Genomic DNA, 17,611 nt, shown 5'->3' on the forward strand with positions numbered 1-17,611 from the left:
TTACCAGCCACTTGATTTCCCTAAAGGCAAGGAATTCCAAAGAGGATGGGGAAAGGAGCAGAGAGAGAGAAGAAAAGCTGCATAGCCCAAGGGGTTAATATCAGTCTTGATCAGAGACAATAGGGTGAAAGTGAGAATCCACTGGCCTCTCCGAATGCTGGACACAGATAAGAACAGCCTCAAGATTGGACTTCATGCACCGAGCCAAAATTAACATCGGGGTTATTAGGGTGAACGGTCATCAGTTCCAAGTTGCGCACACAGCTGTCACACAAATGAGATAGGAGCTTCTGATACTGTTCTGGTTAGCATGCATTATTGAGCTCCTAAAGAGAACAAAAAATAGAATAAAAAAATAAAATAAAAACCTGCAAATAATCTTAATGTTTGTAACACATGCTTACTGTAAGCCAGTATTTTAATGGGATTCTATACCGCAGACCATTATTTAGTGTAAGTAGATTCAATTTACAAACAAATGCTGCAGAATTGGAGACGCACTGCTTATAAATGAGTATAATCTTAATTTACTTTTGTGTTTGTGCGTTGTATTAAATATATGCAATTTTTCACATTTGGGTTCTTTCTAAATAAACTTATCTCATCCAAATATTAGCCATAGTAACAGCAGCTCTCTCAAATGGAATTGAACAACTAAATTAAATTTTAAAAGATTGCGTTGAAAAAGTATATTAATAAATAAGGTCTGTGAAACTTTGGTTGGTTTTAAACTAGTATTACCATAATATTGTACCATTGCATCAAAAAAATAATCAGATTTCCTCTGCCAACATACCCGGAGAGAAAAAAAAATACCTTTATCACTGAAGGTGAAGAGAAGCCATTAATTTTGAATTATTATTTTTATAGAGAAATTGCTTTATTTGACATATCACTTTCCTGTGGAGAAAATGTGGAAAAACTGAGACAAATAAATAAATATATTTGAATGACAGATCCATCAAGAAAACCTGCAGAATAACACCAATGCCTGCAGGAAGAGAGCATTATGTTTACTGTGAGCAAAATATAGTGAGTTAACACAAGGTACTTAGACCTACAGTTGTTTGTTTCACACATAGTATTCTAAAATGGTCACACCACCTTCCAGTAAATATAATATTGAATTTATCCACATTAAATCCTGAAGTGCAAGAAGTTAACCCAATTATGCACACATCTGATTTTATTTCAATCCAATTCCCTTCTTTTAATAAATTTCATTTTATTACTAATCTCATGGTTTTAAGTTGCTTATGAACTTCATGTTAATCATTTTTCATTAGATGAAAATCTTTAACCTCAAAGGTACTACCAGGGATATTCACATTGCTCAAGATTCTCTGTTCAAAGGGAAACAAGACTTAGAAATAAAGCACAAGAGATGCGTACCAGTCTTACATGGGAACAAAACTGTTATTAATGTAACACTGACTAATGCACAGACTATCTTACTTTTCTGTAAGTACTGCTATCAGAAAGTGAGAGAAAAAAATACGGACTCTTGCTCCTATTAATAATGGTTCAAGAGCAGTTCCCCTTATAGCTACAGTGTGTTAAAGATTATTTGTTAAGAAAAATTATACAGACTTTGTAAATATATTGGGGGGAACTGATGACTTTTACTACTATTCATCACAAAAAAAATATAACACAAATGACATTTGGGAATACAGACCAGAACAAATTTATATTAGATTTTAAAAAGATGATTTTTATTAAGCACAAACAGCTTTTAATACATTATCAATACAAATAGGAAAACATCTGTTTAATGAATTTGATATATCAAAGATTTGATGGGCAGGTTGCATACTGGCACAATAAAAATGATTTTTTTATTTTTTTTTAAAGTATTTCAAATTAAAATTATAGGTCACCACTGTCTACACTGCAGGAACTTTACCTACAGTCTAAAATTACTACATCACCTTGGCATAGGGGGAAGCAAAGAACTACAATTTCATAATATGGAACTCCTAACACTTTCATTAGCACCATTCAAAGCTTGCATCAGCTGTTTAACTCAGAAGCAGCTGACAGGTCAGGTAAAGCTTTACAGCAAATTTCAGTGCAAAGTTTACAGTTCCTCTTCATAAGATACGTGGAATCTATGGTTTCATAGCATGTTAAATAATTATGGCTTGATAGATGTACAGTGTTAAGATGCTGAGAACGTTACTTTGAAAAAAGATGAGACTTATAACGGCTGTGAAATGCACTTTAATATATTATGCCAAATTCTGTAATATGCAAACAACATGCTGGATTACAAACTGAAGTCCTATTACGAATTCGTAGACAAGGGTCAGTATTAGCTGTCTGGGGTAGTGGCTTCTGGTTGTCTCAGCTGCTGCTTTTTCAGGCCAACTAGCTTCATCTTCTCTCTAATGTGTTCTGCTGCAGAAGCCATATCACTTGGGCTCCCAAAGTACTGCTCAGACCTAAAAGAAAAAAAAAACAACAAAAAACCACAAAAAGTCAGCAGTGATAAGTAAGACAGTGCGTGAATACACATACGAATGGCACTAGAAAACACAAAGCAGATAAGAAAACCAGGCACTTTTTCATCTTGAAATTTAAAAACCACCTTTAACAGGCTTTGGAGACTCAGTGATCAGAGTTGATGGCAGATCTTGATGAAATTATTACAAATCCTAAATTACCCTTTTATATCCAAAAGATTTTATCAACAGCAGGGCGCTGTTCTTTAAGTGCAACCAGGTATTTCCTAACACTGTTTTTTACTGCCGTTCTCTAGCTACTCCCCAAGTCAGTCTGGCAGTTTTGAGTACTATGACAATCAAGGAAATCTGTCTGTACGTGATTTCTGAGGCTATATGATTGCTGCATTATTGAAGGACTCTGTGTATGGGAAGTCAGTCACATGCTGCCAAATTATGTCATCTCTCTCTCAAATTGAAAAGAACACATGGCTGTGTAAGTTGATTTCTCCCATTCAAACACAACAAAAGAACAGCCAAAATGTTAGGGAAATCACTTTGTTGGTTTCCAACAAACCGAGTTGTCAGCAAAAGGAGAATTTGAAGAGAATACGTTCCAGAAGAACAGGTATCAAATCTAATTACGAAGCATAGACTTTGGTGGTAGGGCAAGGGACTTCAGACAGAGCAGGGGGACAGGCATAAGCAGACAGAAAAGTTATTTCACACGATAGGCTAGTTTGACTGGGGAACTCCAAAGACAACAGATTGCCCAACTGCACATGGGATCACAATATGGGAAGTTGTTTTCCCTAATGCAGATTAGAAGCCATGAACAGGACAGGGAACAGTGACCTGGACTTCTAAGAAGATACTGACAAAAGTCCGAACCAGTAAAGAGGCTGATGAAGACTCCTCCAAGCTTTTTATGACATTTTGTGTGTTCCTACATTTCTTAAACCACTTCTACTAATGAGTGAACTCTTTGCTAATTGTTTGTTACATGCATCAAAAATAGAATGCCAAGGGATGACGAGCCGGGGATGCCAGGATTTAAGACAGCTAAGATCCCACTTTTCATAAAGGGGACACACAGAACTCTACTGAAATGCCAGAGGGGTCAGAAATAATGTTCAGGATTCAGTCAGCCTGCCTAAAAGACAGATGTGTATACACCTATAGCTATAGGAGCATCGTGTTAGGACAAACATCACAGTGTGGCAAGCATCTTCTCTCATGGGGAGCTTTCCCGGGTTCTAATGTTTGATTTTACTTCCACAGTCTATCTGCAAGTTACATCAGTTTTAAGAGTAACAGTTGCTACTTTTAGTAGGTCACTAAAATCTGCTATACAAAAGTTATACCAAATACTTCAAATGTAACATTTCTTAGGGTGCATATCCAGTAGGCACTAGAAAAACATTCTGCATACCCATCAGGATAAACTACAGGCACTGTTAGTCTGTCCAACAACGATTTCCCAACTGCTTCAATTTCATCAAATTGCTCCACTTCGTTAAAAGCTTCAGGCTGCTCTGGACATTCTTGCAAAATCTATTAAAAAAAAAAAAAAAAAGAAATGCAGAATAAAGTAGACAAGGGATAGCATGTAGTTTTTTAAGTGCAATTAACTGGGTGAATGAGATCAATTGAAATATTCATATAATTCAAGAAAGGAAAATGTCAATTAAGTTACATTGAGAAGATAGTTCAGGGCTACCACTGTTCTGTACCAGAATGTTTTACATTACTTCTGAGAGGGAATAAAAAAGAAAAAAATAGTCTTGCTAGACAGTATTCCAGCAACAAATATCAAATGCATAAAAATAGTAACCTGTCAGTGTTTAAGAGACATTTGGATAATGCCCTTAACAACATGCTTTAACTTGGTCAGCCCGGAATTGGTGCGGCAGTTAGACTAGATGACTGTTGTAGGTCCCTTCCAACTGGAACAGTCTATTCTATTCCATAAACATGAATAATGAAGGGCCCTTTACAAGCTACTTCAAAACTAAAATCCACATCTGGTACAGAACAGGTGGGATTAAAAAAAAGTCTGAACGCAAATGTTTCCGGACAGGATTGGGACCCAATACTAGTAGCTAGTTCTGTATTTTCTTCCACTTCTCCCTCTGCTGCTTCTTTCTTTTTTCCAAAGCAGTATGGATATTAACAGCATATTTTCCTCACAGTCTCATTAATATGTCACAATAGTGCCAGAAGAATTATGGTTTTGAACAAGACCATTATTTTTTCAGCTACCCATTTACTTTTTTTTCTTAAAACTTGTGATTGCCTAAAAACATAGCAATTAACTACTGCAATAATGAAAGAATGCTCATAATATGGACTGAGACAATCAATTCTTATGGGCTGAATTCTAATTCTGTATCAGGTAAAACTTTTTTCAGCCATCCGTAGCAGCATAGAGGATATATTTCTGTTTTTGCAACTCTCGCCTACAAATTCAAAGTATCTTCCATTAATACAAACAAGAAACGAATACCAGCAAGTAGCATATGAATCAGCTTTGCATCTATGCTCTCCTTCAATGACAGAATGAATTTATTTTGTTTTACCATGTACGAGGTTGGCTTATTTTGCAGTTATATGCAATTTTATTGTCAACATTAGGACATATATTCTAAATTGCTTTTCTAAAATGTATCACTTCTCAGAAAGAATGGTTCCTGGACGAAAAGGCCCTACCTCTCATTATTTACCTTAATGGACAGGAGTTTGAAAACCATACCAAAGCAGAGGTGTGTTTTAAAGGTCTTAAATGACCCCATAGTCTTGTATTATACCTTGCCCAAAAACACAAATCAAGAAGTGTTCCTTGCCTTTAAAAAGCACAGTATAAAACACACAAAGAAATGCTTTATGATCGACATCAGAGTTCCCCTCCGAAGAGTTTAAAAAAAAATAAATAAATTCCTCCCAGCCCCAACTCAACACACCTGAACTTCAGGGCTGCTGTTCTAGTTCTTGTTAAGCAGGCCCTATACCAATGTAGGTATGCAAGCAATAATTGCATTAAGCATTGAAATTAACAATTAGAAGAACATGTCTTTCTTCTTCTTTCTGCTTTTTTTTTTTTAATTTTAGAAAGGAAAAAAAGCACTGACAATTTCATTTTTTTTTACATTTTGTTTGCTTAAATTCTGATAAGAAATTTTTTGTCTTAAAAACACAGCGCTCACCTTTTCAGCACTTGAATGAAATGCAACAGCAGTTTCCAGCCGGTGCACTCTTTCGTCAGAAGTTATTGTAAACTGTTTCCACACTCTGTTCAGTCTTGGAAGTGTGTCCCCTGAGGACCTTGAAGTGCATCGCAGGGACTGGCACAGGACAACCGTTGCCTGCAGTAACTGTCTCCCATAATCATAAGTACTCTAAAAGTTGTAGGGGATGGAAAAGAAAGTACACATAAAACCCTCTGCATTTAGCTTAGGAGCTAATTAGCATCTTAACACAACAGCAGACAAGTTTATGAAACCTTCTCAATTTAGATCCACAAAGTATATTGAACTAATCTGGTCTAGTAGGAAACACTGCTGAAGTATTAATAAAATTGTAATAACCAAACTGTGCTTTTGCTGTTTAAAAAAATTAAAAAATAATCCCCTGTTGTCTAACATTCACACTGGCAAAAGAACAGAGCTTCCTGAAAATATCAATCAGCTGCTTGGATCTTACATGGGATGCTTGATATCTACAGCCAAGATGACTGGCTCACTGACTTCACTGTCACCATGTTTGTGGTCACCCAGCATCCAGGTGCATTGTGGCACATCGCTGTAACAGCAAGCTACCCTCCTGTCACCATCAGTTCTCATTCATCAAAAGAGACAATCAGTTCCAGTGTACCAGGTGCAATTTGAAAACATCACATCTGTTAATTGGCAAGTCTGAATTAGACATTCCTAAGAGGAGTATACATATGAAAAAGCACTTTCACATGTACCCAGCATCTGTTTGCATATTCAGGATTTGTAAACAGTCATGCAAACACTCCCTGTGGCTTCAGTGAATTTCAGTAGACTCTTCTACAGCAGGATTCATTAGTTGGCTGCTACAGTCAAGAACTAAAGCTGTCAGTTCTGTTCTAACCACTAACTCTGTTAGTGCCAAAACTCCTTGTATGAGCAGGACCATCATACACCAACAGTCAACTGTATCTGGTAAACCAGTATAGAGGCAGGCTCTGTTTCATGAAGTACAGCACAAAATAGACCGAAACCAAGTGACTCATCCATATTTCAGTATCTTGACTGCAGTCCTTCAAAAGTCATTATAAAGACTGTTTGAAATATATGCCTTTATAGAAAATCAACGTAAATTTATGTTTGTGTTTTGCATTCCCTATGTGAAGCAGAATAGTAGTAAACTGCTATCAGATAGCAGTAGTAACTGCTATCAGGTAGTAAACTGCAGCGTTGCTATTGTTGATGGGAGTTCAAAATCTCATTAGGGTCATCACCAATTCCAGCAATCATGATTTCTTCATTCAAGCATTGAGGCAAACTATTAAGACTAGTAACAGCTATTCCATGTTTGTCCATACAGGTACCAATTCTATTTAGAAGATCTTATGAAACTGTACAAAACTCATTGCTAAAAAAGTAGTTAATTTCACCTGTGCAACATCAACAAATTTTCGATGTTTCTCCAACAAGACTTTTGTTTCTTGAGCATCATCACCCAATCGGATATGTGTCTTCAAAAGAGCATCCAGCAGTTCACTTAGCCATTCTACTGCCTGAAAAACAGAAGTTAAAAGAGAAAACCCCATAAATTAAAATGAAATTAATCCAGAAGGGTAAAGTAACTTCAGTACCAGCATATACTTTTGCTATGGAAAAAAGTTATGAGTTATCATAAACTGGTAGATCATGCATGCAATCACGAAATACACCATTTTCAGTCGTTGCTATATCCTTTATTTTCCCTGTGCAAATTCACTGAATAAAACTATATTTGCAAGTGACAAAAATAATACTGTACAACTATCAATCCCTGTAAGTTTAGCTAGTGGACCACAAAGACCAGAATGATGAAATTCTGTAGGCATTTTCATACCTGAGCAGCATCCTCTTCACATTTAAATAACTGTACCATCTGAAGCATCTTCAGTCGCCGCACATCCACCATATCCTCACACCTTAAACAGTAGCACAGACAGACTCACCAACACATGCATAGCAGACACAATACACTTTTGAGTTTGACAGCAATGTTTTCAGTGAGCAACGTTAAGATACAAGTGTTCATGAAAAGGCAATTAAAGCATTTTTGTGCTGCTTAGCTTGGCCAAAATATTTAATGCCTTGCATAACAGTAAGAAACATGCAATAAATAGAACTGAGCACTACAACCTACCAAAATCACGATCCTCAAGACTCCTGATATGGCTAAGCTATAGATAGTAATACCAGCAGTAATTACAACACCTTCCAGCAGCATTGCAGGTTCCTTACCTTGTTGCACTGGTAAGATTTGCCCCATAGAGGTTTCCATGGCTCAGATTTTATCCTACTGAAGTCTAGGTGAAAGCTGACTTAAACCTGGCATAACTGAATTGTACTGTGAGCTGGTAGCAAAAAGTTTTCTTGATGAATAAGCGAGCACTGTTTAAAAGATGTTAATACATCTTTCCATTTTTCTTTTTGGCTAAGTAAAGATTGCAATCATTGAACCTTCATATGATGATGTCCTTTGCTATAACTTGTCAGGAAGCATTTAAAAATCTAATTCATATAAAAACTAATTCTACTTCTCTTGTTCTGAATTAGGCACATTTTGAAGTTCTTTCTCTAGTTAGAATTTAAAAAAGTATTGAAAGTCCTTTTCTTTCCACAGTGAGAGCTAAGCTTTAGCAGAATGACCTTTCCATTTCAATTTCAGAGCCTACAAAGTAAACAGCAAGATACAGACTCCTGTCCAGTGCAAATGGAATTACTGATGGCAACAACAGTTAGCACTATAACTGAATCCAAAAGATGGTATGCACAGATCTGTTTTTTCAAACTGGTTGCAGACATAAGGACTTCCAAAGAACAGTTTGTTAGCATGCTGTGTTTTGTTACATGTCCTGTAGCGCTGCAATGATTACAGAAAGGAAATTTATTGCTCTAATAATACAGGAAAACAGTTTATGGGCTCCAAAATCATAAGTAAAGCAGCAAAACACCCCTAGAAATAAATGTTATACTGCATGTGTATACAAATAATGAGAAACATTCAATAGAATTTTTGGGGGAGAAAAAAAACAAAAATGAAGTATCGCAAAAATTATTATTAAATGCTACTGAGAGATAATGGTCCTTTCTGTACTTTTTTGTCTCTCATCCAGGCTGAAGAACCTTGTTTAATCATTCATCATCTGGAAGCTGCGTCACACCTTTGTCTGAACACCTTATTGACTTTCTGATCCTCTAATTGACTTCCCACAATTCTATATCCCTTCAGAGAATGGGGACCAGAATTGTTCAACACTTAAAATGTAAGTGGGCTACAAATCTATAGAGTGACACAATGACATTTTCCTTTTAGTTTTCTACTACTTTCCTAATAATCTTTAGCATTCTACTTGCTTCTCACAGTATGATTGGACATTAAACCAGTTTTTGCAAAAGTTTTTAAACTTTTACCTTTGAGTTAACAGCTGGTTCAGAGTCCATTAACTATGTATATAAAGTTTTTCCTTCTCCCATGTGCATTTCTTTTCTCAGTACTGAATTCCAGCTGCCATTTTATTGCACAGTGACACATAGTCCTCTATTGCTCTTTGCAGTTTGCCCTCTAAACACAGGTGCTACTCAAGTAAAGAGTGTTCAGAGGACATACTTAAAACAATATCTTCTCTAAGCGTTACCAATACACGTGGTTTCTTACACACTAAGCTCTCCAAGAAAATAATTTGTAAGTGATAGAATTAATTCCTAAAATGAACAACTTGATGCTCATTAGACCTTGTTGTTCCCTAGAGGGACTTTTTTTGTTCAGCCATTGCCCTCAAAGTTCAGGCACTTTCTTTGGAGAGTACTGTATTTTCTCAGGGGTTCCAGCAGTAATAATGAGCAACATCATCTGATTCTTTCATACTGTTGACTAGAAAAAAAAAGGTAGTACTACAGCAAATCTAGTACTCCTACGTCTTTAAGAAAAAATAATCAGTGAAAGGCTTAGAGGAAAAGGATGATGGCAAAATCCATCTTGCAAATTCAACTCTCCACAGCATTTTCCCCTACTGCAGTGTCATTCCCCACTCTTTTTTCAAAATGTTTTTTTGCGGGGAGTTTTGGAAACTGAACTATGTGCCTCCATTTTATACCCTGTACCCCCGACACCATCTCATCTTTCTTCCTATCTTCAGAAGTGAAAATGCCATGCTCAAAGGACAAAGGTTGTGAAAAAGAAGAGGATTAACGAGTCAGTACATAATTAATATGTAATTTTAGAGCCATTATCACTACTGTACTTTTATTATACCTTCCTTCTCAAACTGCTAACATATAAAAGATGCCTCTTGCATCCATTCTGTAGCTCCATACAAAAGGAATGTATAATTCTTGAGCATTTACAAGTACAGAAAAGCACCCAAATACTCCATTCAGTTCTGAAATACAAAAGGTGCTTGGATTTAGGAATATGTTCCAACAGGGAAGCTTCTGTCCCATTTGAATATACCACAAATATATAGTTGTATTATATCCCTTAACTGAAGATAAAGCAAAATAGTATCTTTAAAAAAATATATACATCTCTAGTAACCTATCAGCATACGAAAATCCTAATGACTAGAACTTTTATTACCTCTGTTTTCTAAGCTGCATATCTTCCATCACTCCTTGGATATGGTCCACATTTTCTTTGTTCTCTATGGTTACATCTTTTCCGTAGGCCCAGGATGCCTGATTAGATATCTGATCAAGAAGACTTTGACCTTTCTCACGCAAGCCTTGCAAGCCTGAGTCTAAAGAAAAAAAGAAAGAAAAAAGTCAATGGTCACTCTTATAAATTTGTTGATTTTTTCCCCAAAGGAGAGATATAAAATGCAACAGAATCTGAGATGGAAGGCTGTAAAGTGAAAAGGACATTACTATGTCTTTCACTGCCCTTTCCAACTTTATGTTGGAGTGAGCATTTGTCTATATTAATGAAGAAGCCTTTGCTATTTTATGACCTAGCAGATAACAAGAAAAGGAATAAGAGCTGACAGTGAGTATTAAGTTTTCAGCATATAAATAGCTAATTAACATCTTTCATCCACACAGTTGCACAATACCTAAAGTATTTATCATTGCTAAGCAGTTGTAGTCTAAATGTTCTTCTATGGCTGGCAGAAGTTACTACTTTATAATACATCTGATATGGCTGATAGATTTTTCTATACTGAAATATGCCAACCCTTAGAATCTGCTATTATATCTATTATTGGCAGCTGTACTATCTGTTTTCTTAAAGGAATATCTAGTTTATGCATCTGTTGTATTCAATGTGTATGTGACTGTTATATTCCAATCATAACTACTTCTACCATATATGATTTTGCTTCAAAGCTCTTTCCCCTAACAATGTGTTGGGCTAGATGATCATTGTAGGTCCCTTCCAACTGAAATATTCTATATGCTCGACACTGTAACAACCTTAAACATGCCACTTATTAACATATACATTCAAAGCTATGCAAAATATTCAGTACAAGCTCTACCTACTCTAAAACTGAGTGAATAACAATCTCAATCATCACAGGGTCAGTTCTGGAGACAAAAAGATCATCTAAACAGTATATTTCCAACATACTAAGGATGATTTGAGGAGGAGTTTGTTTACAGATTAAATGCATGATAATGGTATATAAAAATATATATATTACATGTAAAACATTTAAAAGAAAATATTTCCAGATTGTTTTCCCAGATAGAACAACTATGCAGTAGATAGCATAAGCAAGATAAGCAACTCAAAGGTAGTTAGGTGGAGCATTACTTAGCTAGGAATCAGAGGAGATAAAAATTATTTTTTCTGCCTTTTTTTTTTAAAGGGGGCAGTGGGATTACTAGGGTTTTCCCTGCAATACATTCATTAGAATGTGTGTACCTGAAATGCAGAAATCTTTTGCTTACCAACACTTTTCAACTTCTCTTCCAGTAGTTTTAAAGTTTGTTGAATTGATGCTCCATCTGCTGGCGCTACATCTACACACAACATTCCTAGTAAGCCATCCAGTTGCTGTGACAACTAAAATGAATAACAACATAAATGTTGATATTTAAAAAAGAAGTTTGAGCTTCTCATGGGTGGGTCTGCAGTCTTTTTATAAATGTTTGGAAATTTGTCATTTTAGAAGTTTCTCTTTACAACTATAGGAAATAAAATCAAGATGAAAGATAAATGACCCATCTGTCTATAAAAGTCTAAAAACATACATTCCCAGATGAGAGGAGAGGAGGAAGCCAAGATTTTTTTTTTTTTTTACAAGTATAGGAAAGGAATAAATGGCAATTTAAAAAAGAAACTATGAGAACGACACCAAATTGCTGTTTAATTAATGCATATGCCTCTAACAAGAGGGGGGAAAAAGCTAGTAACCATTTTATTTAAAATACTATTGAAATATAGGACATATTACAAGGCACTTTGCTCCTCAAAACAGGGAAATCCGTCTTCTCAATGTTTCAATTACAGTTAATGAAAACTGGTGACATTTTCCAAGTGAGATTATATCTCCCAGCACCCCCCCTAAATTTTTTTCCAGTGTATTCAACATCTATAATACTAAGGCAATAATATATTGGCACGTGAAACTGAAAAGTTTAAAAGAAAAACTTACATCCTGGGCAACACTGTGGAATTCAAGTGCTGCTTGTAATAGATTTTGCCTGAATTCCAGCTGACTGGCCTGCCGGTAACACACGTCACTCAGCTGCTGCTGCAATGCTTTCAATTCCACAAGGTCCTCCTCATCCCCTGCATTTAGAAGAGCTGCTATCTGCTGATTAAGCTCAACATAAACAGCAAACCACTCCTATAACCAGAAGAAAAATTAAGCATTAAAGTAATACAAAACATAATTCTATTTCTCTTAAAATGGCACACATCTAACTGCAGATTAATAAATAATTAGATTTTAAAAGAAACTTATTACAGCTTACAGTAATTATGAAATCTCACACGGGAGGAAAAAACGTTCCTAATTTCAAATCAACTCAAAAAGCGCTCAGTACATCTTAATGTATGTTCTGTACTATAAAAAAAATGGTGCAGAAAGGTGGGAAGATCGTAAGGCATGGCTACTAGCTCCCAGCACAAACTCCCACTCAAACTATTTTACTGAACCAACAGAGGAATTCCACTGTTTTTAAACATATTTCTAATGCTTATATGTCTATGGTGCTCTACCAAAGCAAAAGATGATTTGGCAAGTGGTAAGCTATTACAAAAAGCTGTTCATAGGACTATCTAGGTGTTACTTTCAGTGACATGATTGAAACAAGGAATAATTTTTTAAAAAACATTTTCAAAAAATATAGTAGTGTTGACAAAGTGGAAGTAATCTCTATCTTCTGAGTAAAACTGAGTATCCATTAACAGAAACTTCAAAATGATCATTGTTTCTTATTTAAGAAAAGCTTTATACTACTCAATTCAAAATGTGCAGATTTGCTTTCCAAATGCTTTGATTACTGAATATCTACATAGAAGATAGTTATGTTGCCATGGTGGTGTATTCGCAAAAAAAAAAAAAAGTTCAAATATTTAACAGTTCTGGGAAATTTAAAGCTACTTGGTATATCAAGATCACATTCACATCTTGCATGACTGAGATGCCTGTAAAACAAAACATGTTTGTTCAACAGCTTTTATTTTGGCCTACAGTAAAGTGACCTTCAAATGCTCCATGCATTTCTAATGCTATGGAATAGCACCATCTATTGGCCTAAAATATCTGATTTAATTAGTAGTCTTGTCACACTCTCATTGGGATGTTTGCAATTTTTTTTTAAATTATGCCTTCAGCTTTTGCATAATTTATTTACAAAGCATGCAAAAGAGAGTATAAATATCCATATTCAGATTTTTTTTCTTTTTACCCAAAGCCTTCTCTACCATCTGCTCACAGGAAGAAACAGAGTATGAAAAGATGGAAAAAAAAAAAGTAATGAAAAAGTTGAATTAGCAATCAGCCAAAAATTTAAGAGCAGAATAAATCTTTCGTCTACCCTAAAAGGGCAACTAAAATGACATAATATGGAAACATCTTCCACTGTCACACATGTGCTACAAATACACCGGTTCAATAAACTCAATTTACACAACTCTTGTTATTACCTTTAGACACTGAACATACAAATTTAGCTTATTAAGTGTGAAAAGTGAGCTATAATATGAGAAGTCAAACAAAAAATTTAGATTAGTAATTTTTAGTTTTTACTTTTAGCATTAAAGTAAAACAGTTGCAGTAATTGGTTTTGGCCAAGCTATCAGTGAAATTAAGAGACTGGCAATCCATATATAAGAATTGTGTTACTGATCCTTTCCGTAGAGGAAAATTAGGCACAGCTGTACGTGACAGCTCAAAAGCACAGAGAGAAGGCCAACATTTGCTTAAAAATAACAGCTCTAGTATATTGCTCATCAATAAGAGTCAGAAAATGAAAACCCAAAACACAAACAAAAACCCCCAAACACACAAACAAAATACAAACAAAAAACCACCCTAAGAAAATTATTTTTTCACTTCAGAGTAAGTTGAAGTAAAAAAGGTCTATCTTTAAAACAAATGAAATATTTTTGCAAGTATCTTCAAAAGAGAAATAATAAATAAATAGGAGAGGATGAAAGAAAGCAAGCATACAAGCTGTCAATTCAATTATTAGGAGAGAAAATGAAAGAGGAAGAATACACTCAGTTATTATGAGATGTTTAAAAAAAATCAAAGAGAAAAGCAAAGCACATTTTTTCAGTGCTGTCATCAAAAAATGGTTTTAATTTATAAACAGGCATCTAAATTTAAGGTAGGTCAGCGGTCTCCCAATTGCTTCTTTTGGTATAAATTTAAATTTTTCTGACTGTTGTTTCTACAAACTCCTGCCAACATCTGAGAACCAAGCAGCATCCACCTTGCCAGTGCTTTACCGATAAGCAGATTATAGGCCAGCCTGCAAACTTCAGTGGGATTTCAGTGATTTCAAGAACTGTAGTTAGCCCCAGCTAAAGCGTAGTTCTCCATTACAGATATCCAAGTGAGAAAAAAGTATATTCAAATCTTGTTTTCTCTTTTCAGTTTGAAGTGCTAATATGACAAAGATATTCAAAATTATTTTTGTCAATAAAGTAGGCAGGGGATTTTTTTTTTTCCTTTTCAATTACGATTTTAACTGTAAGATGTTTTACACTTCAGAAAGTACGGATTTGCAGAGTGGAACATTGCTTGAAGAACTTAAATCAACGAGAAGACAGAGAAGATGGGATTCACTTGACCAAACACAGACACCTCTGACACACACTTCTGCAGCTGAGCAAGAACGCTATTCAGTAGAGATGTAGTCTATAGAACCAGAGTAGTCTAGGGCACACTGTTTCTCGGACTAAAGGTTTGGGATGTGGTTTTTTTTCTAAATTATGTCAGAAATATTATAACCCAGCGACTATTTTCTTTGTCATGACTGTTAAGGGCAACTTAGTGGAGAGAATTGTCAATATCTACATCAAGGAAAGTCAGAAAAGAGTAGAAGCACTGTGACCAACACTCCCTTTGGGAACACTGAGTATTCATATCCCAATTATAGTTAATCATCTGAGAGAAAGACAAAATTCTACTGAACCTTAGGAAGTCTACAAAATTAGAAGCAAAAGCATCAAGTCAGTAGAGTTACAAAACGTTCTATTTTTTTTATGGTCTCCTTTTTTAAAATCTTTTTTCAAGATTTCATTATGTACATAAACCATACCTTAAGTCCTGATTAATGAAAGCGTTAAGCCAGTTTCAGCTTTCATTGATTTCAGCTTCCATTTCAGTAAATGTAGTTTAATAAAGATAAAAATATTAACTTATTCACCTGAGAAGTACAGGACTTCTCAGCCATTTTGTCAAGGAGGAAAAAGGAAATTTACTCCTCAAACTCAAAATTAAAATTTAAGAACAGTTGTAACATAATAAAAACAAGAAAAATCACCGATAGAAATCAGTTTTTTTCCATACTGGAAAACAAAATAAATAACATGTACATATACTGACCATATTACATTCTTAAACTGCTCAGGTACTTTCCTTTGTAGCCCATAAAATCATGCACTATGCAAAATTCCTAGATATTCATAACCAAATTACATTGCTCATAACTGCATGTACTTAGAATTATTTTGCTACTTGAAAAGGGTATAGGAAATCTCACACTGTGCTGACTCTCAATCTCTTCGTGTTTCTGTTGCAAAGCTTGTGAAGCTCTAATTGAATCACCTATTCCCCACTGGGTTCTTAGCTGTTCTGATCCAGGTCCTTCAAGCCAATTGACTACCTGTCAATAAGATAAAGACGACAAAGATAAAGTTGCAAATCAATTACAAAATTCTTTTTATACCAGTTTTTGTGTAACATAAGCAGAAATATTTCAAAGTAAGTATACGTTTATGAAAAGAAAATAAATCCTAGGATCTGTAGAAGTCGTCTTTGTTGAATCCATTCACATCGTCAAAAGCTTTAAGTAGAAGCTACTTTTCATTAACCTTAGCCTGTAAACTCCATGAAAGCAGGTGGCAGCTGGCAAAAGATTTCTCACATACAGACCTGTTACTTCATATCTCTGTCAATAAAAGAGCTTAAAACACAATTTTTTTGATAATGGACCACTCATGTTCAAACAAGAATTATTTTTTTTTGCCTAAGTGAGTGACAAGGCACAGCTGTATTCAGCCTCACACCTGAGAGTTTTTTCTTATTTTGCTGATTATATTAACACTCAAGCACAGAACATGTACTTATTTCAAAATTAAATTTACACAACAACTTAGTATTTCATATTTATGTCCTTCAACTTGCTCTATTCAAATAACAGAAGCCTCTTACAGAGTCTCAGTGACCACATCTCATGGAATCTCCTTTGCAGAAATTTTTGCAGGGTCACGGCAACACAATTTTGGACTAGAATACTGGATTTCTTTTATTATTATTATTATTTTGAAACAATTTCATTTTATGTTGGTATTATTCAAAGCAAAGCAGAGTATCTCAAATTTTGGGTTCCTTATACACATTTGAATTATCAGATGATATCTATGGCAAAATTTTATCATAAGTTTTTAAATATCTAGAAAACAGAGACAGTTGTGATGAAACCTAGAGCAACAGTCACTTACTGATTACACTTCAGGACCGGAGTCCTGAAGTAAGGAAATGTGGAAATACGCCCACATTCTGAACCTTAATGAAAAAGCATAGGAAGCCAGCTTCCTCTCTTTAACATGACTTTTGTTTAAACAAAGGTGACAGAACAACTTCACACACTTTTTCAGGAAATATAATACAATACACAATGTAACACCATAACCATGAAGACAAATGAAAAAGAGACTCATTGGACCACTTTCCTAGAGCTGCTAGGCTACATTGCAACAGTAATCAAGAATGACCACCACCATTACAGAAGGGCACTCAAGTCACCCCACCTTTTAGTCATCATGTCTGTGTCTTCCCACCCCCCATTTTCACCCACCCCAGAATATATTCAGAGCATATATTCTTTGCTCCAGAAGCACCCTGAATCTTCCTTACTTTTATCATTTCTAGGGCAAACTAAGACTCTACAGTTCTAAGTTCGTTTTGTTTAAACAGAAACTTCCTGTTGTGCTCAGCACCTCTGCACAGCTGTTGGTGGTTAAATATGGAATGGACCTAGAAGTGAAGGCACCCAGATGTCCCCCTGTAAACTCAGCATTTCCTCACACACGGAAACGACAGTTTTTAACGCAAGTCTGAATCAGTGTGCAAAACTACTGCTTTGCAGTGCCCTCTCTGACCAAGACCTCCTCCCCACTACAAGTTTCCAGCAACTACTGCATCGCTGTCACTGTGTGCCACACCTCTGCCTACGGAGGGACAAAGCTAGAACTTATCATAACATACCGAGCTGCTCATTAACAGCCCGTTTAGTAGAACTGCT

At 35.5% G+C, this 17,611-nt stretch overlaps 1 protein-coding gene across 5 annotated transcripts in view; it reads right to left on the reverse strand.

Annotated features, from left to right (window-relative positions):
• Positions 1-1,702: 1,702 nt before the first annotated feature.
• Positions 1,703-17,611, reverse strand: part of SESTD1 (SEC14 and spectrin domain containing 1) — a 57,247-nt gene continuing 41,338 nt past the window's right edge. For 3 of the 5 annotated variants that reach the window (XM_063341121.1, XM_063341120.1, XM_063341119.1), the window contains 9 exons: positions 15,848-15,970; positions 12,283-12,477; positions 11,576-11,690; positions 10,263-10,422; positions 7,527-7,608; positions 7,084-7,206; positions 5,648-5,839; positions 3,877-3,998; positions 1,704-2,444 (listed from right to left, as the gene is read on the reverse strand). In XM_063341121.1, the coding sequence (XP_063197191.1) occupies positions 2,315-2,444; positions 3,877-3,998; positions 5,648-5,839; positions 7,084-7,206; positions 7,527-7,608; positions 10,263-10,422; positions 11,576-11,690; positions 12,283-12,477; positions 15,848-15,970 (1,242 nt within the window). In that variant the 3' untranslated portion in view covers positions 1,704-2,314. Of the gene's footprint in view, positions 2,445-3,876; positions 3,999-5,647; positions 5,840-7,083; positions 7,207-7,526; positions 7,609-10,262; positions 10,423-11,575; positions 11,691-12,282; positions 12,478-15,847; positions 15,971-17,611 lie in introns of all 5 variants that reach the window. The other 2 variants (XM_063341123.1, XM_063341118.1) reach the window with 2 other exon arrangements.

Source organism: Chroicocephalus ridibundus, chromosome 7 (genome assembly GCF_963924245.1).
Source record: "Chroicocephalus ridibundus chromosome 7, bChrRid1.1, whole genome shotgun sequence".
NCBI lineage: Eukaryota > Metazoa > Chordata > Aves > Charadriiformes > Laridae > Chroicocephalus > Chroicocephalus ridibundus.